This window comes from Hylobates moloch, unplaced genomic scaffold, assembly GCF_009828535.3.
Source record: "Hylobates moloch isolate HMO894 unplaced genomic scaffold, HMol_V3 SCAFFOLD_6, whole genome shotgun sequence".
Classification (NCBI taxonomy): Eukaryota; Metazoa; Chordata; class Mammalia; order Primates; family Hylobatidae; genus Hylobates; species Hylobates moloch.
The window spans coordinates 57677129-57697423 of NW_026652281.1; the positions used below are offsets into that span (position 1 = coordinate 57677129).

Sequence of the window (20295 nt, forward strand, 5' to 3'; positions counted from 1 at the left end):
TATTGATGGGAATTTAAAATGGTGCAGCCACTTTAGAAAACTGGCAGTTCCTCAAAATGTGAAATATAGAGTTACCATATGATCCTATGTATATACCCAATATAAATGAAAACATATCTTCACACAAAACATGTACATGAATGTTCATGACAAGATAACCCATGTAATCCCAAAAGTGAACTGACCCAAATGCCCATCAAGTGATGAGTGGATAAACAAAATGTGGCATATATCCATACAGTGGAATATTATTCAGCCATAAAAAGGAATGAAGCACTCATATGTACTAAGCCATGAATGAACCTTGAAAACATTACGGCAAGTGAAAGAAGCCAAAGACACATATTACATCATTCCATTTATATGACATGGAATCTCTAGAGACAGAAAGCAGATTTCTGGTGCCATGGGTTGGAAGGAGGGAGAGTGGGGAATGACTACTAAAGGGTACAGAATTTCTCTTCTGGATGATGAAAAGCATCTAAAAAATTAGACAGTGGCTGGGCAGTGGCACACACCTGTAATCCCAGCACTTTGAGAGGCCGGGACAGGTAGATTACTAATAGGTCAGGAGTTCAAGACAAGCCGGGCCAACATGGTGAAACCCCATCTATACTAAAAACACAAAAAAATTAGCCACGTGTGGTGGCACGTGACTGTAATCCCAGCTACTCGGGAGGCTGAGGCAAGAGAATCACTTGAATCCAGGAGGTGGAGGTTGCAGTGAACCGAGATCATGCTACTGCATTCCAGCCTGGGTAACAGAGCAAGACTCTGTCTCAAAGAAACAAAACAAAACAAACAAAACAAAACGAAACAAAACAAAAACATTAAATAGTGGTGTTGGTTGCACAACTCTGTGGCTATATAAAAAGTCACTGAATTGTACACTTTAAAAAGTAAATTTTACATAGTGGATTATGTCTCAGTAAAGCTGTTACTTAAAACTCAATAAAACTAGGCCCAACACAGTGGCTCAGGATGTAATCCCAGCACTTTGGGAGGCCAAGGCAGCTGGATCCCTTGAGGCCAGGAGATCAAGACCAGCCTGAGCAACGTGGTGAAATCCCATCTCTACAAAAAATACAAAAATTAGCCGGGCATGGTAGCTCATGCCAGTGGTTCCAGCTACTTGGGAGGCTACGGTGGGAGGATCACTTGAGCCTGGGAGGTGGAGGCTGCAATGAGCTGAGATTACACCACTGCATTCCAGCCTGGGTGACAGAACAAGATCCTGTCTCAAATAAAAATAAATAAATAAAGCTCCTGGAGATTTTACTAAGCAATTAAGTATAGCAAATCCAAATTTATATTACATGTTTTACTGATTTTGAAGGTAAATTTAACCAAAATGGGCAGTCATTTGAATGCAGTTTTCTGTGCATCAGCTGCCACACACAAACCTAGAATACATGATATGTCCTGATCCCAGATTCCAAAGACATCTTTAATAGGTTCTAACTTATAATTTCCTCTGGTTCTTTTTCTCATATGTGTATCATCTAAATAATTTCAGATTATAAATGCATTTCTAGTAGAATCTAGCTTATCACTACTTCCAATTCTTCTTCTTGTACTTACATATCCAAAATGCAATACTTTAAAAAACTTTGATGTCTCATACTTCTTCTTTTTTTTTTTTTTTTTTTTGAGATGGAGTCTCGCTCTGTTGCCCAGGCTGGAGTGCAGTGGCACAATCTCCACTCACTCCCAGGTTGACTCCATTCTCCTGCCTTAGCCTCCCGAGTAGCTGGGACTACAGGGGCCCTCCACCACGCCCAGCTAAGTTTTTGTATTTTTAGTAGAGACGGGGTTTCACCATGTTAGCCAGGATGGTCTCGATCTCCTGACCTCGTGATCCACCCGCCTCAGACTCCCAAAGTGCTGGGATTACAGGGGTGAGCCACCACGCCCGGCTGATGTCTCATACTTCCATTGAAGCGAGGATGGCCCAGCCATCTTCTTTGCTCTATACTTGCAAAATATTTTCATTATTAAATTTATAATCACCAGTTAACACAATCAATCCAGAAAACAATTTCATGTCTATATAATCAATTTCCTTTCGATCATTATTGTCTTTGCCTTTATGTTCAGCATTTATCAGTTACAAAACACATCAAATTAATCTTGGTGCACAAATATCATAAAACAAAACAAAAATGATCGTCTCATTTTAGCAAACAGGATGTTCCAGGTTTTTGTTACAAAGTATTACATGATGAGTTCTTTTTCAAAGATTGACTGTAGAAGGCCACCATAATTCCCTTTTAATTCTTGGAGATACAGTGTTTACTCATTGACTCTTGAATTTGAGAAAATTAATTGAAGACACTGTCATCTGAAGACTCACAGTCTGAGATTTTGCTTATACAATCAATTTCATCATCATCATGAGCATCCAGAGAGCTATCTATCTCTTTGCATTTGTCTTCTGATTTGTCTAAGAATTGTGGAACATGTTTTTCTGTCAATTTTAGACATTATGAGCAAAAAATTAAAAATTTTTGAAATTTTCAATCGTATTAAATGAAAATTAAAACAGAGCAACTAAAAATATAAGGGTCTCTGAAGACTTTATATCTTCTTAAAAAACAGATGTAATGCTTTGGACAACGCCACAGGAAAACTATATGATGACATAATAGTGATAATTTATTTGAATTGCACAGTCCATTTCATCATTCTCCCATTTTTTATATTTATTCTTTTTTTCAGCATAGTGGGGAATGTCTGATGAATAGTGATGAGATAATATCTATGATGATGAAGTAGCAAGGTATTTCAAGATAGAGAAAAAATAAGATCACTCAGATTCCATAATTATTTTAGATATATAAAAGGGTCCAATAGGCTGATATGGTATTCTAAGATAAAACGAGTTTTCCTTTTTAAGTAAATGTCTATTTCTTCTTTAGAAAACCTCTATGCAAGAATAAAAGTTATGAATATCAATCATACAAACAATAAGAACTGCTCCAAAAAAAAAAAAAAAACGTCAAAAATGTATATTGGGTCTCATGGACACTGATGGTATAGCAAGAATTAGTAAGCCAAATTCCATTTATTCAGTAACAGACCTGTGGACGTATTTAAGTAAACGTATAATTTCCATTAAGCTTTGAGGTTCTGAAAATGACTTATGACACTATCACCACTGGCAGAATCATGTTTCTACTTCAGAGGACCCTGTGGTTCAGAAACCTGAGCTGGGAACCACTAAACTAGATCTCTTAGAGCTAAAATTCACTAAAATAATATTCATTGGTGTTTTTCCTTTATTATATAAATAACAAATTTCAATGCAAAGAAAATACTAATTGTTTCTATAATCCTACCTGAAAACATTAAAAACAAACTTTGAAGACATCGCAACATGAAATATGTTCATTCCATGCCATCAGTTCTTGAGGACTGATCTCAATGCCCTAAGCCACCAGCCACTTGACTATCAGGAAGTCTTGAGATCTCCCACCCTATTTGTCTGTCCTAGTGTCTAGTGATTTAGTTCTTTATAGTAGCCCTTAAGTCTCTCTTTCCTAAAGCACACAGGTGGTAAGTGATGCACCTGGCGAAGGTACAGTCATGTAACATCTCTATCCGGAATATGATTCTCTCTGACAGTAGGGTCGTTCTCTTCAGTCTGGCCAATTCTTTTTCACTCATAGCATGGATATTACATAAATTTATGTATGCACATATATACACATATAAACCTATATAGGCACATATAAATGTATATATTTTATAGAAAAACCTTTATTTTTAACACGAGTGTGTTTTTTAAACACATTATATCAGGAAACAGAGGTAAGCTGGGTGCGGTGGCTCATGCCTGTAATTCCAGCACTTTGGAAGGCCGAGATGGGAGGATCATTTGAAGCCAGGAATTTGAGACCAGTGTGAGCAAAAAAGCGAGACTCACGTCTCTACAAAAAAAATAAAAATAAAAAATTAGCCGGGCATGGTGGTATGTGCCTGTAGTCCCAGCTACTCAAAAGGCTGGAGGTGGGAGGATCACTTGAGCCCAGGAGTTTGGAAGCTGCAGTGAGCTATGATCGTGCCACTGCACTCCAGCCTGGGTTACAGAGCGAGACCTCACCTCTAAAATAAAATATAAAACAATAAAAAAAAAAAGAAGTAAACATGAAGATCTCAGGGAGAATGTACTTGTATCAATTAGGAAATTTCTATACAAGAGTTTTCCCCTGAAAGAAATAAAAGCAAAAAAACAAAACCCTTATTTTTTAAATACTTTATTGCATAGTTATCAAAGATAAAGTGCCCTTTAATCCAAGTACTAGCCAACCACTCCCATAGACCAACAACAAAATTATGTTTTTAATATCCCTGACTAAAACACTCACATAAATGCTTTAATTATCTGATATACTTTCTTTTTTTTGAGACAGAGTCTCACTCTGTCGCCCAGGCTGCAGTGCAGTGACATAATCTCAGCTCACTGCAACCTCTCGGGTTCAAGCAGTTCTCCTGCTTCAGCTTCCTGAGTAGCTGAGATTACAGGAACGCACCACCATGCCTGGCTAATTTTTGTATTTTTAATAGAGACAGGGTTTCCCCATGTTGGCCAGGCTGATTTCGAACTCCTGACCTCAGGTGATCTGCCTGTCTCAGCCTCCCAATGGGCTAGGATTACAAGAGTAAGCCACCGTGCCCGGTCTGATTTGATGTACTTTTAAATTAGACATGTGCTTTAATAACAACCACATTCACCTAAGTGCATCTGTGCCATAGAGAAAAGATCAATTTTAAAAGCACTGAAGTATACCCTGCATTACTATTTTTTTTTAATAAGAATGAATACTGATTAGTTCATTTGGTCTTACTTTTTAAAATCTTTAAAATGAAAAGTTTTATTTTAGAACTCAAACAGACGAAAGCATGCAACATAATCATGAAAGTTAAAAATTTCAGTATTTGGCCAGGCATGGTGGCTCATGTCTGTCTGTAATCCCAGCACTTTGGGTGGCTGAGGTGAGCAGACCACTTGAGGTCAGGAGTTCAAGACCAGCCTGGCCAACATGGTGAAACATCTCTACTAAAAATACAAAAATTAGCTGGGCATGGTGCTGCACGTCTGTAATTCCAGCTACTCAGGAGGCTGAGATGTGAGAATCACTTGAACCCAGGAAGCGGAGGTTGCAGTGAGCCAAGATTGCACCACTATACTCCAGCCTGGGTGACAAGAGTGAGACTCCATTCCATTTCAAAAAAAAAAAAAAATTAAGTATTTTTGAGATAAAATATCTCTTATCAAACCATTATATAACTTAAAGCAGCTATGTTTTGAGAATTAAATGAATTTGTCTAAAATGCTTCCTATAATTATAAGCACATGCTAAGCTCATTACATAAGGCTTCCTTTTTTTTTTTTTGAGACGGAGTCTTGCTCTGTCGCCCAGGCTGGAGTGCAGTGGCGCAATCTCGGCTCACTGCAAGCTCCGCCTCCCGGGTTCACGCCATTCTCCTGCCTCAGCCTCTCCGAGTAGCTGGGACTACAGGCGCCCGCCACCATGCCCGGCTAATTTTTTGTATTTTTAGTAGAGACGGGGTTTCACCGTGGGCTCGATCTCCTGACCTCGTGATCTGCCCGCCTCGGCCTCCCAAAGTGCTGGGATTACAAGCGTGACCCACCGCGCCCGGCCAGGCTTCCTTTTTTGACTCAGCCAATTCAAACTATTCTAGAGAGAGAGGAAAAATGGAATGTATTTTTAATACTAATGGAATGAGATGACACTATGAATTTCTCATGTTTTATTGATGTTGTTTTGAGAACTCAAAGATGATATCAGTCTCTCTAATCTCAACAATCAAGGGCAGAAAGCAAAAAATCAATATAGTACTGCTGTGCTAAATAGCTACTCAGGAATGGTTTCCTTTCCTATAAAACAACTTCCCACTTCTAGTCTGAGACTGCTGAGCCCTCTCCAACTATAATGTTTCCTTTCTTCCCTAAGCAGCACCAGTGAATACACATTTTACATCATATCAAATACCTAAATGATAAACCAAACAAAATTAAGTCTTAAAAATTTTTTTAACCTAAATATTAAATAATCAGAGGCAAAGGTTTATGTATAATGATAATAATCATGGCATTATATATACAAGCAAAAAACTGGAAATAATCTTTCAAAAGCAGGAAATTAGTTATAGTTAATAATATTAAATCCACAGAGTAGACTACCAGTCATTAAAAGTCATGTTTTCCAAGAATAATAAGGATATGTGAAAATGCTAATATGCTACTGAGTGAAAGAAGGAAGATACAAAGTAATGTGAATCTAATTTTGTAAAGAGAATATACATGCATAAGAAAAAATCTGGAATATATACTAAAATATTAACAGTGGTTCTCTAGACATAAGCATGGGTAATTTTTACTTTTTAAAATTTTCCTGTTTTTTGTAATTTTCACGGAACATATAAAATTATTATGAAAGATATTTCTAAAAATAAAACATCAAAAAGTTTAAAGTATTTTTTTCTGTTAAAGCAACATAAATATGCTTTTTCAAAGTAGTTGGTAATTTTTGATTGAATTGAATCAATCAACATTAAATGATTATATATCTTGTGCTTAAACACTGTTTCATCTGTATACATTAAGCCACATAATCAAAGACTCCAATACAGTACCTTGTCTTTCTTCAGGTGTTTCAATAAAATAAGGCATTCTTTTCATTGTTTCTCTCAACTCCTGTTTCAAAGCCAGCATATATTCTTCACCTTCTCCTGTTTTCAGTGGTACTGGTTTATAATCTGTATCCTGTTTAAATTAAGAGAGAAAGGTTTTTTCAAATCAATTATGTATTTTAATATCCCTTTTATCTGTATTACAGAAAACAGCAGCTTTATTGAAATACTATGTTTTACAGGCACTAAGTTTTACAATCAACTTAAAAGATGAACTTCTGTAGTCTATTTAACCTGTTAACCCATTTCCTACTTTGCTCTTATATTAGAGGTAATAAAGATGCATAATTTTCCTTTTGGCCCTGAAAACTACACCAATAATCATTTTGCCATACAGTCTGTTGACCTATGTGATTATCTACTTTAAAAATTAAGGTACCAGGCCATGCGTGGTGGCTCACGCCTGTAATCCCAGCACTTTGGGAGGCTGAGGCAGGTGGATCACGAGGTCAGGAGATTGAGACCATCCTGGCTAACACAGTGAAACCCTGTCTCCACTAAAAATACAAAAAATTAGCCGGGCGTGGTGGTGGGCACCTGTATTCCCAGCTACTCGGGAGGCTGAGGCAGGAGAATGGCACGAACCTGGGAGGCGGAGCTTCCAGTGAGCCAAGATCGCACCACTGTACTCCAGCCTGGGTGACAGAGCGAGAGTCCGTCTCACAAAAAAAAAAAAAAAAAAAAATTACCAAAAAAAAGACAAAGATAAAGAAAAACTAAGGTACCCAAATGAGAGCAGCTGCTTTAGGTTCTTATTAACCTCAACTAGTGGTGGTGTTATTGGAAAAAAATAAATTAAAAAAAAAGCAGCAGCTATCATTTAGTAAGTGGTTACTATGACTACGATATACTCAATATCCAACATCCATTATCTCATTGAAAGGACTACCAATATTTCTCCTTTCACAGTGAAGAAATTGAGAAGTGAACAATTTGTAAGCCCGTATAATGAATAAATGGCAAGATGGAGTTTGAAGTTGCATTTCAAGTTTTAAAAATTATACACACACACATAGATATACAAAAATATGTGTTTCTATGTGTGTATATATTTACACAAATATATTCATTAACAAGTAGATCTCTAGTAAAGACATTTCTGATTTCAGAGGATAAAGATAAGGTACATTTTCAAAATTTGATTAGGAATGTATACATTCATGCTGCAACTACTTATTGAGTACTCAACATGGTTAGACTATAGATGATACCATGATAAACAAGTCAAAGTCCCTGCCCACAGGGAACTTACATTCTAGGAGAGAAACACACAACAAATTAGTAAACAAATGAGGTGACATGCAATTTCACATAGTGACAAATGACATATAAATGAAGGTGGGTAAATGAAAAATGATTGACAGTGCATGGAGGGTGGAGGTGGAATCTACACAGGGTGAGCACGCTTGGCCTCTTGGGGAGGTCACATTTGAGTAGAGATTGGGATAAAATCAGGGAGCCATCTATGCAAAGATGGTTCCAGCAGGGAACCAGCAGGACCAAAGGCCTGAGGACACAAGGAGGCCTGCGTAGCTGAGGAATGAGAAGGACAGTGGTAGAAAAAGGGTCAGAGAGACATCAGAATGGAGAGATTGGGCAGAGCCTTTTACCCAGTAGTAAGGAATTTTAATTTTATTCGAAGTATAAAGAAATACTATGTACTAACATCCCCAGTGTTTAGAAGTAATCTCCCCACACATGGAAAAGAGCTTGCTTTGAAAATCACTGTAAAGTGACATTATGCCAATACCTGAGACATTTGTCTTTGTTTTTATGCTGCGCTGAATATCAAAAAGGTAAAATACTAAGAGTAAAAAGCAGAGACTCCTTGTGTGAGACATCTAGATCCCTGGATACATTCTAAACTAAACATAAAGCGAAAACATTATATATTATGGAAATTAAGCTTGCAGCATACTCACTAAATTTTAAAACAACCCTAAAATAAGCAAAAAAAGTTCAGTGGGGGAAAAAGTCAAGTGGTATACTAAGGAGAAAATTTAAATTCTATAGATACAAGATAAGAAAATCATTAAGTGAAGGTGTGATAGGGTGCGAACTGAGAACCATTATAAAACCTAATGACTTTTAAAACTATTATTTTCATATTGGAATTCATCAATAACACCAATACAAGTTGTAAGAATTGAAAACTAATTCTTTACTGGTTCACATAGTACTAAATATATCCATGGAAAGATGTATACAGTTTTGTTTTCTATATTTTAAGAAAGCAGATCATGAAAATATTTAAAGGTTAAGTGAAACACACTCTACTTTCTTATACTTGAAGATACTATAATCATATATCAAGTCCTATATAGAATTTTAATATTCTCTGAAAAATGAAAAAACACACTATGAGAATTCAACTGTTCACATACTTACAGGAAATAGTGGGGGTGGTTTCAACACTACATCAGGTAACTTTTCACCTTTGCTAAATCCAACAGCCTCAATATTAAAGGTATAAGCAGCACGTCCTCTTCCTTTATTCCCAGCCATCAGAACCAGTTATACCAGATGAGTGGGCAAATTCTGAAAGGCACTATTAATGATTAAGATTTACTGGATCACATATAAAAAAGAAATCAACACTTTAAAGCAAAATATAAAACTGCACCACTTAAGTAGCATAGTTGATTTAAAACACTTTTGGAAAGAAAAACATGTAGAGAAATAAACATGTGACAACTGACTGCTGAATTTCTCACACTCACACACCTTTGGCAGGTAAGATAATGATGGCTTCAACTCCCTCACCCACTACTGCCCCACATCCAGTCCACGCAATTCACCCACCCTTCTGTGGTTTGGCAGTAGGATCTCAGATGTAATGTACATAAAAAGTGGACACAAGACAAGACCAGGCTGACGAGGAGAAGAAATCTTTCTTTTTCATGTCAACATAAAAACTATCATTAGTCATACATACTTTAAGACTTTAAATGATTTATCTTAGCATGTGAGTGTTTGGAAGAATCCCTAAGATCTAGTCTAATGTCTTCCTTCTAGAAATGGGAATGGGATCAATGAGACTCAAAAGAGGCCTGTCCAAGAAAAAAAAATTCAGAGGAAAACAGCTAAAATCATTAAAGTTATGATAAACCTGTACTCTTCAATTTTGGAGACAGGAGTGATATCACATATGCAAGTTGTATTGAACTTTTGAATCCTCTGATTATACTATGAGAACTGAGCTGGCAATGTATAAACAGGGATCCCTACGCTAGAGTTCTTTCAATAGAAGTCTGCATTCAACTGTAGTGATGACTATAAATGCACATTCTTTACATCTCTTTCCCTGCTGATAATACTGAGCCTCATTTAACCCTGTGAACCCAAGAGAGAAATGATATGTCCTCTAGACCACTTGGAGGAAGTCAGAGGAGTGGCATTGGTTTTGGCCCCATCAGCTCAGTCTCATTTCTGAATCTACTCACTTGCCCTCCTTGCAAAATTATGCAAGCCACCGTACTTCACACAGCTGCTCTACTCTTCACCAGGGTTTCTTGCCTGGTCATTAATGTTACCCTTCTTAGTCTGCCACATTAATGGTGAAGGAACACTACCTAAAACCAACAAGGTGCTATCTCTTTATATCAATTTTACTGTCTACAATTTGAATATACGCAGTACTTTGGACCAAAAGGCTGAAAACTCCCAGCTCACTTTATCACAGGGCCAACATTACAAAGCAAGCGGCTCTCAGTTCTCAACCCTGGCTGCCATTAGAATGACTTGGGTAGCTTAAGAAACTAGAGCAATGGTTCTCAAAGAGTGCTGTCTGCAGCAGCATCACTCAGAACTTGGTAGAAATGCAAACTGTGAGTTCCACCACAGAACTAAAGAAAAAAAACTGTGGGTGGGCCCAGCATTGGTGTTTTAAGAAGCCTTCCAGATAATTCTTATGTATACTAAGTTCTGTGAATCACTGAACTGAACCAATCAATCCAGATCTCTTGGGGTGAGGATTGGGCAAGAGTCAGTTTTAGAAGCTTTCCAGGTGATTCTAATACACAGCAAATGTTAAGAGTATTGGTAGAACTGTGTTGGTGGAAGTCTTAGCTACTAAAGAGTAGTTAAGTTAAAATACACATGTAGAATCAAGGACTTCATAGATCTCATCTTTGAGGTTTAAAATTATACAAATTAGCCTTAGCAACTGAAAAATATTTGCCTTAAAGTTGAGATAACTGTAACTGCTGTAAATCTAAGTAACACAGGATGTGGTGAATAAAAGTTTTAATTCATTTGCAAGGAATAGCAGTAACAAGGCATTGCACTTTTAGACAGCCAATTTAATTTTTAAAATATTTTATTTATTTATTTTTTTCACTACAACCTCCCTCCCTCACTTAAGCGATTCTCCTGTCTCAGCCTCCTAAGTAGCTGGGATTATAGGCGCGCACCACCATGCCTGGCTTATTTTTTTAGTAGAGATGGGGTTTCACCATGTTGGCCAGGTTGGTCTCAAACTCCTGACCTCAAATGATCTGCCCGCCTCAGCCTTCCAAAGTGCTAGGATTATAGGCATGAGCCACCGTGCCCGGCCAATGACACTCTGCCAATGATGGCCAATTTTAATGTCCTTCTATATTTAAGGCCCCGGAAGCAAATCATATATTCAACATCTTTCTGTAATGAAACATCGTTTCCTGTTTTCTGTGAATTACTCAAGTAGAATGCATGGCATTTGATTTGACATAATGGCTATGATACTGAGAACATTTTCAGATATGATTTTGTAACTGTCCAAGGGGTTCACCCTGCCTGCTGTCTGGACAGAGCTGATTTATCAAGACAGGGGAACTGCAATATAGAAAGAGTAATTCACACAGAGCTGGCTGTGCGGGAGACCGGAGTTTTATTATTCCTTAAATCAGTTTCCCTGAAAACTTGGAAATCAGAGATTTTTTTTTTTTTTTTTTTTTGAGACGGAGTTTCGCTCTTGTTGCCCACCCTGGAGTGCAATGGCATGGTCTCCGCTCACTGCAACCTCCGCCTCCCGGGTTCAAGCAATTCTCCTGCCTCAGCCTCCCGAGTAGTTGAGATTACAAGCGTGTGCCACCATGCCTAATTTTGTATTTTTAGTAGAGACGGGGTTTCTCCATGTTGGTCAGGCTGGTCTTGAACTCCCGACTTCAGGTGATCCACCCTCCTTGGCCTCCCAAAGTGCTGGGATTATAGTTGTGAGCCACTGCGCCCAGCCAGAGATCAGAGATTCTAAGGTTAATTTGGTGGGTAGGGGGCTAGTGAATTGGAAGTGCAGATTGGTTGGCTCGGGGATGAAATCATAGGAAGTCAAAGCTGTTCTCTTCTGCTGAGTCAGTTCCTGGGTGGGGGCCACAAGATAGAAGAGTCAGTTAATGGATCTGGCTAGTGCCCCCTGATCCATCAAGTGCAGGGTCTGCAAAATATCTCAAGCACTGATCTTTGGAGCGGTTTGGAGAGGGTCAGAATCTTGTAGCCTCCAGCTGCATGACTCCTAAACTATAATTTCTAATCTTGTGAATAATTCTTAGTCCGACAATGGCAGTCTAGTCCCCAGGCAAGGAGGAGGTTTGTTTTGGGAAAGTCTGTTATGTCTTTGTTTTAAATCATAAACTAAGTTCCTCCTAAAGTTAGTTCAGCCTATGCCCAGGAATGAACAAGGACAGCTTAAAGGTTAGAAGCAAGATGGAGTCACAGTTAGGTTAGATCTCTTTCACTGTCTCAGTCATAATTTTGCAAAGGTGGTTTCACGCCCAAAAATGAACAAGGACAGTTCAGAGGTTAGAAGCAAGATGAGATCAATTAGGTCTGATACCTTTCACTGTCATCATTTTCTCAGTTATGACTTTTGCAAAGTTGGTTTCAATCCCTCCCTTTGGGTTTCATAGTTTTACATTATTCATTTCGTAAATTTATCCTTACAGGCCTCCATATTTGAGTTTTCCTTCATAACTGCTTGAACACTAAAAGTTGATTTTTCATCTTTAATGTTGTCATTTTAAACTACAACTCTATGCCTTTTTTTGTTTACTAATACTTACATTTACTATACTCACATACACAAAAGTCAGTATATTAAATCCCCATATACCCACTACTCAGCTTCAAAATTATCAGTATATGACTATTGTACTTTAACTATACTTTTCTACTCCCACTGCTTCAGATTATTTTAAACTCTTCAGTATGTATCTTCTCTGAGAGTTAAGGGCTTTTAAAAAAAATCACAATAACATTGCATCTACAATTTTAACAATAACTCTATACCATCATCTTATATAGAACATTCATATTTCTCAGTTATCACATAAATGTTTTTACAGTTAATTTGTTCAAATCAAGACATAAAAAATACATGACATTAAACTTTCTTTTTTTTTTTGAGATGGAGTCTCCCTCTGTCGCCCAGGCTGGAGTGCAGTGGCGCAATCTCGGCTCACTGCAGCTCCGCCTCCCGGGTTCACGCCATTCTCTCCTGCCTCAGCCTCTCCGAGTAGCTGGGACTACAGGCGACCGCCACCACGCCCGGCTAATTTTTTTTGTATTTTTAGTAGAGACGGGGTTTCACCGTGGTCTCGATCTCCTGACCTCATGATCTGCCCGCCTCGGCCTGCCAAAGTGCTAGGATTACAAGCGTGAGCCACCGCGCCTGGCCTAACTTTCTTTTAAACTGTAATGGTTTTCCCATTTTTTTTTCTATTTGTCTAAGAAGAAACTAGGTCAGTGCCCTATACAATGCTTCTTAAACTTTAGGTACAAGAGAATTACCTAGGAATCTTGTTAAAATGCAGATTTTGAATCAGTTGGCTGCAGACAGAAACTGAGAATCTGCATTTTTATCAAGGTCTCAGGAGACATCAACTGGTATGTAAACCATAGTTTGAAAGTAGCAAAGCTATACAATTTCCCATACTCTGGATTTGACTGATTTATACCTGAGATGTGATTTAACATATTCCTCTAGTATTTCCAATAAACAGGTAAACTAGAGGCTTAGATTTGGGTTTGATTTTTTTTTTTCTCTCAAGAATACTGAAAAGGGATGTTCTCTCTTTCCTTCTGTATTACATCAAGATGAACATAAAGTCTCCCTCGTGGTATTGATCAGCTGGTCATGGGTTCAGGTGTTGGTCTATTTCATTAAGTATAAAGTGTCCATCAGTTTTCACCTAATGATTTTAGCAGTCATTGACTGATCACAATCTAGATCAATTTTTCCATCATGAATTGCAAAATGGTGGTATACAAATTTTATCATTCTTTCTGTTTCATTAATTGGAATTCCACCAGGGATAAATTTCTCTTATGTATTCTTTAGTTACCTTGAAATAAAGTTCATACAGGAAATATATTTATTTTAATAGCCAAGCTTATTACATCTCTCTACATTAAAAAAGCAGGAAAATATCCAAATGGACTTGTTTCAATTGCTGAGTCACTAAGACATATGCTGAGCCTAGAGAAAGCATATCTCCCAAGTATCAAAACTGCTGAACAGAAGGGGTCACACCTTTCACTCTAAGAAACAATTGCAAGAGCCCACTAGGCCTACTCAAAACCACTGGGCTGCACTCCAGTCCAGGATTTGCCACTACTTAAAGATTAAAAACAATTCCAGGTAAAGTTTACCAGACTTTCCTCATCATGAGAATTAACTGGAGGACCTGCTAAACACAGAGTCCTAGGCTTTCTTTAAGCCCTCAAACCTACTAGACCAGAATCTTTGGAGGTGGGCCCTGGAAAAGTTTGGAAAACTCACCCTAAAAAAAGAGGATACCAGCTAGCACTGCTTCATGGAATAGCTCTTGAAAAATAACAAACTCTATTGACTCTAAATTTCCATTTTTATCAAGCAATCTTTGGGTGTATGAATTGCTATCATTAGCGAATGTACCACCGTTGCCAGAAAAACTTCCTAGCTTTTGATACATTTAATAATTATGTGGCATTCCAGCCTACAAACCCATCTCTTTAAGTTAGTTTTCATGAATCCATTCCCCTGTACACAGAGGAGCTGATAAATTCATTTTCTTCTCCTGCAGAGCTCAGAGAGAGTCCCTGGATCCTGGTAAACATATCACGAAAGAAACAGCCTACGAGTGAGACTGTGGTTGAGTTAACCACTGCCTCATTCCTTTTTCAATACACCAAACTCTAGAATAAAGGAGTTTTAGTGCTTTCTATATTTCCTCATGCTCCAAATCTTTCTCTACTTCATATGGCCCAATTTCACTGAGTCATCCATTCAACCAATATTGAGCATTCCAGGCACTGTGCTAGGAGCTAGAGAGCACTGATCAATCATCTTACTTCTAAATGTCACTTTCTTTGCAATTTCTCTACCATTATCCAGCTCAGTCGTTTTTCACCACACTTCTGATTAACTGCAAACTTTGTGGTATCCGTTGTTCTTCCTGTTTAATTTATGGATCCACATTACTCATCCTAAAGCACAGTTTTGATTCTGCTACTCTCCTCATCTTCCCTCTTGGCTAACTGAATTAAATCCAAACTCCCTATTTACTCAGAGCCCTTTTAAGATGGTTGCACCCTATTCTCCTGACTCACTAGTCTATAGTCATGTCTTGAATACCAGTCTTTCCACTGCAACTTATTCCCTCTGCCTCCCTGACTTGCTACATCCCTTTTCACCAAAAAAGCCAGTTTAAGTCCCTCAGCAACCACAACAGTCACTTCAGCCCACATTGCTCTTGGAAAGATCCTCCTGTTAAAACACATAGATTTAAAAAAAAATTTCAGGTGATATATGTTGCCAAACTTGTCAATTTCCAAAGAAATAGAGAGAATACCACTTTTGAGAAATTGATCTTTTCCAAAGGGGAGGAGTTTCACCTATGTTTTTCATTTGTTGTTTGTTTGTTTTTTCCCGAGATGGAGTCTTGCTCTGTCGCCCGGGCTGGAGTGCATTGGTGCGACCTTGGCTCACTGCAACCTCCGCCTCCCGGGTTCAAGCAATTCTCCTGCCTCAGCCTCCAGAGTAGCTGGGATTACTGGTGCCTGCCACCAAGCCCGGCTAATTTTTGTATTTTTAGTGAAGATGGGGTTTCACCATGTTGGCAAGGCTGGTCTTCAACTCCTGACCTTAGGTGATGTGCCTGCCTCAGCCTCCCAAAGTGCTGGGATTACAGGCATGAGCCACCGCGCCTGGCTGTTTGTTAGTTCTGACTGTGTTAAGTAGAGATTTTATCCTCCCTACTGTCTAGCATAGTGCTTCCTATATAGCAACAGCTCCACAATTAATGTCAAGCTTACCCTATTTGTGCACTGTGATTTGATGAGCAAATCTACCCACAGAAGGACAATTCAGTTGGTCCATTATTAAGGCTTTTTCCCCCTTTCTTTGAGTGGGACCTGGCTGCACATTGGAATCACTGGGAGAGGTTTTAAAGAAAACAAAACCCAGGATTCACCCCAGAACAATAAAATCAGAAGCTCTGGAGGTACCATTTAAGCATCAGGACTTTTTAAAGCATCCCAGGAGATTACAGTGTGCAACCCAAATTAAGAACCACTGCATTTTTAGTAGAGACGGGGTTTCACCATGTTGGCCAGGATGGTCTTGATCTCTTGACCTCGTGATCTGCCCTCCTTGGCCTCCCAAAGTCCTGGGACTACAGGCTTAGCTGGACATGGTGGCACGAGCCTGTAGTCCCAGCTACTCGGGAGGCTGAGGCAGGAGAATCACTTGAACCCGGGAGGTGGAGGTTGCTTGCGCCGCTGCACTCCAGCCTGGGCGACAGAGCGAGGCTCCCTCTCAAAAAAAAAAAGAACCACTGCAGATTAAACCTCCCATTTTACAGAAGAAGAAAGTAACACCCTAAGCGGTTACTTGATTACCTAAAGATGCAAAGCTAATTCCTAACAAAAGCAGGACTGCTTTAAGGCCTCAGAAAACCTTTCCACTGTTCTTTCATTTGCATTACACTTCAGGAAGCATAGGTCTAGGCTGGTTAGAAGACTTTTTTAATCCCTGGGAGGTCTTTATTCAATGAAGTGAATAACTGCAAAACAGACTCAATTAAAAATGTAAAATGAGTAGCATTGCCCCTTCCATTTCAGGATGTCTCCTGAAAATTCCTATTCAGAATTGTTCTGAGAGGTTTGAAAATGGGTGTAGTTTAAGCATCCAAGAGCTGAAATAAAAAAGTCAATTTTAATCAACTACAAAAACAACCTCCTAGCAGATGCTGAGCTAATCTCTGAAATTCCTCCTAGTTCTAACATTTTATGAGTTATGATGTAACTGAGATGTCTTGTCCTCCACGTCTTACACAGTTCCTTGTCCACACTGAGGCAGGAAAATAGGGTCTGGAGGCAGGGAACAAAAGGCCAATTCACACTTCGGCTATGACAGGAAATATCCTCTCCATAGGGCATATGCCAAGTAAATGACTTTGTAACATTACTTCATCCTCTTCATTTACATCGGGTGTACACCAAGTAACTAAATGGAAACCCCTAGAGGGTATTTAAACCCCCACAAATTCTGTAAGGGGACCCTTGAGCCCATATGCTCCACCCACTCCCTCACTGGAGTGTACTTTCATTTTCAATAAGTATCTGCTTTTGTTGCTTCATTCTTTCTTTGCTTTGTGTGTTTTGTCCAATTCTTTGTTCAAGACGCCAAGAACCTGGACACCCTCCACCAGTAACAACGTCAGCTCCATGAATAAATGCACAAACAGATAGAAGCAGACATAGAAGCTAGAGGAGGCAGTGAAAGTCAAGTCACAGTACTATTCCTGATGAATGACCCCTAAATTGCTACAATCAGGATAGCTGATTGTATCTGATAACTGACCTGTCTACTTCCAACCCTTCATCTAATAGAGGTTTACCAGCTCTGTTCTCTCTCCCATGTTCCATTTCTTCCACCTCTGCTTCATTTCAGACCCTCTCATCTCTCACCTGGACCTCTAAAACAGAACAAATAAACTTCCTGTGGCCGGACTCTCCCTTTCAATCCACTCTGCAGTCTAGGGTATCTTTCTGGAATACAAATCTTGACATGTGACTCTCCTTAACAGAGCTTTGGAGTCTTTCTGCCTCTCACCACATGCACCCCACGCTGTGGCCAAGTCAACCATTGCATGCCTGGAGTGCCCTTCCTGCCACATCCACCTAAGCCCCAGGTTCTTTTCAGATGCCATGCAAATGACACTTTCTCCATGACAATTTCTTCCACCCTACATGGAGGTAGGCCTCTCCCTTCTCTGTGTTTCTCAAGTACTACTCTGCTTTTAAGCCCTTTTTACAATCATGTTGTAACTGTCAGCTCTTATCCGTCTCCCAGAGAGGCTCTTCAATCCAATCAAGTATTTATTAAGCACCCTCATCATCAGGCCGTCTTCTATGAATTGGGAATACAGTAGTGAGCAAAACGAAATTTCTCCTCTCATGAAGCTCACAGTCGAGGGTAAGAAACTGACAAAATATATTTTATAGGAAATATCAGGAGGTGGCAAGAAGACAAATAAAGACAGGAAACATGGATGCTATTGTGGAAAGGGTGGCTGAAGAAGTCCTCTCTTATTCGGTGATATCTGAGCATAAGCCCGACAAAAGTAAGGCAAAGAGCCATGCAGAGAATTAAAAAAGGATATCCAGTGAGATGTGGGATGCAGGCAGAGGAACCTGGAAGTGTGAAGGTCTCCTTGGAAACTTATTCTCCTTTTTATGTCCCCATTACTAACCAAAGCCTGGCAAAAGGCCAATGATTATGGGTAAATTATTGTTGAGCTCATGGCCTGGTAGAGATATCACTCCATTTCACCACTAGTGGCTTGCTTCTGCCTAGAGAAAAAGTACCCAGACTACAGAGGGCCCTATATTACTCTGCTGAGAATGCCCTAAAAGTAGTCTTTTAAGGCCAGCTCAAAAGCCACTCCTCACGAATCCCTTCCATCTGTATTCTTACTGAATCTGGTTTTTACTTCCTCTGTGGTACGTACCCTGTAACGCTTTATCTTGCAAGTAATTGTGCACAGACATTATCTTCCCTCAAACTCCTGAGAATCCAGATTATGACTTTTACACAACTCTGTTCATAAATTACCTAGCTCAGCGACTTGTGCATAAGGATAGCCCCCAGCTGAGTAACCGAATAATCTCTATGAAGATTAGCAAAGTACTTAGAAAAGCTGCATGCCCACCAAAGACTTTAGGAGGGTAGGAAAGGAGCGTATGCCTCTCCTTCCATGAAGGCTTATTAGTAGTTGTCACAGTAAAGGTTTTCATAATTCTTTTGTAATGCTGTAATGATAATGAGTCTCTTTATCATTTTTCCTGGCTAAGTTAGGAGGTTAGTTAGTTCTCAAGGGAATTTCGGAAGCCTAAATAGATGCTTCCGGCCGGGTGTAGTGGCTCACGCCTGTAATCCCAGCACTTTGGGAGGCCAAAGCAGGCGGATCACTTGAGGTCAGAAGTTCAAGACCAGCCTGGCCAACATGGTGAAACCCCGTTTCTACTAAAAATACAAAATTAGCCGGGTGCAGTGGCGGGCGCCTGTAACCTCAGCTCCTCCGGAGGCTGAGGCAGGAGAATCGCTTGAACCTAGGAGGCGGAGGATGCAGTGAGACGAGACCGCGCCACTGCACTCCAGCCTGGGCAACAGAGACTCTGTCTCAAAAAACAAACAAACAAACAAAAAACCTAAATAGATGCTTCAATAGCTGGGAAGTGGGGAGTGGAGACGGTGACCTGATGTTAACAGAGCGGATGATTTACGTGGCTGGCGGGGCCACACCCAGTCATTATTCACTTTTCCCGTCCTCACCAGGTGCTCCTTTTCTTTATTTGAGCCTTTCTACCAACTCAATTTACTCTCTTCCAAGGGCAGACAAACCAAAATAAATAAATAAATAAATAAATAGAAAGGGGATATAGAATTTTATTTTTTATAAGAAAAGACAAACCATATTAACAACTCCCTTCCCTACGATATAAAGTGCCAACAGTTACGAAAACAGATACTGAATAGTCGGTCCTCAGCTGTGCAATCTGCGGCAATGTCTAGTGCCTAAAAAATCATAGTCACTGGATTTTGAAAATAACCTACTATCAGTAAGAGCATAAATACCCTTCTAACCCACTGCAAACAGTCCTAGGAGTGGAGACTAGGTAAGATCTGGAAATTCGACTTAAAAAATTCTGAAGGGAGCAGGACAAGGAGGGGAGGTACCAAGCTATCTCCAAACGCCCCTCAACCCAGAGGCGCTTTAATGACTCTCTACCCCTGACTTCCCCTCACCTTTTCCACGTGCCCCTTTAACTCCCCTCCACCCTCACCACCCCTCCCAAGTCTTCGATTGCTTCCTCGGTTACCTGCTCCCTAAGTCTCGAAGCGTGGGCAAAACTCTGCAGCCGAAGTGCCGGCCGGCAAGGAAAGGGTGATGGCAGAGAACGCCGGCGCTTGACTGCAGCCCGTTCCACCTCGGGAGAAGCGCGCACCGCCCTCCACGCGGCCCCAGGACCGCGGCGTGAGCCCTACCAACTAGCCCCGCCCACTCCCTAGGCAGGCCCCACCCCCTCGGCAAAGAGGTTTTTTTGCCCTTGGCAGGCGCC

General features: G+C 39.8%; 1 protein-coding gene across 3 annotated transcripts in view; it reads right to left on the reverse strand.

Moving 5' to 3' along the window:
- The window catches only part of POLR3G (RNA polymerase III subunit G), a 38870-nt gene extending 18670 nt beyond the window's left edge, over positions 1 to 20200 (reverse strand). For 2 of the 3 annotated variants that reach the window (XM_032156848.2, XM_032156846.2), the window contains exons 1-3: positions 20056 to 20200; positions 9106 to 9265; positions 6661 to 6790 (exon numbers count right to left, since the gene is read on the reverse strand). In XM_032156848.2, coding sequence (XP_032012739.1) covers positions 6661 to 6790; positions 9106 to 9222 — 247 coding nt within the window. In that variant the 5' untranslated portion in view covers positions 9223 to 9265; positions 20056 to 20200. The remainder of the gene's footprint in view (positions 1 to 6660; positions 6791 to 9105; positions 9266 to 20055) is intronic. The other variant, XM_032156847.2, reaches the window with a different exon arrangement.
- Positions 20201 to 20295: the final 95 nt, after the last annotated feature.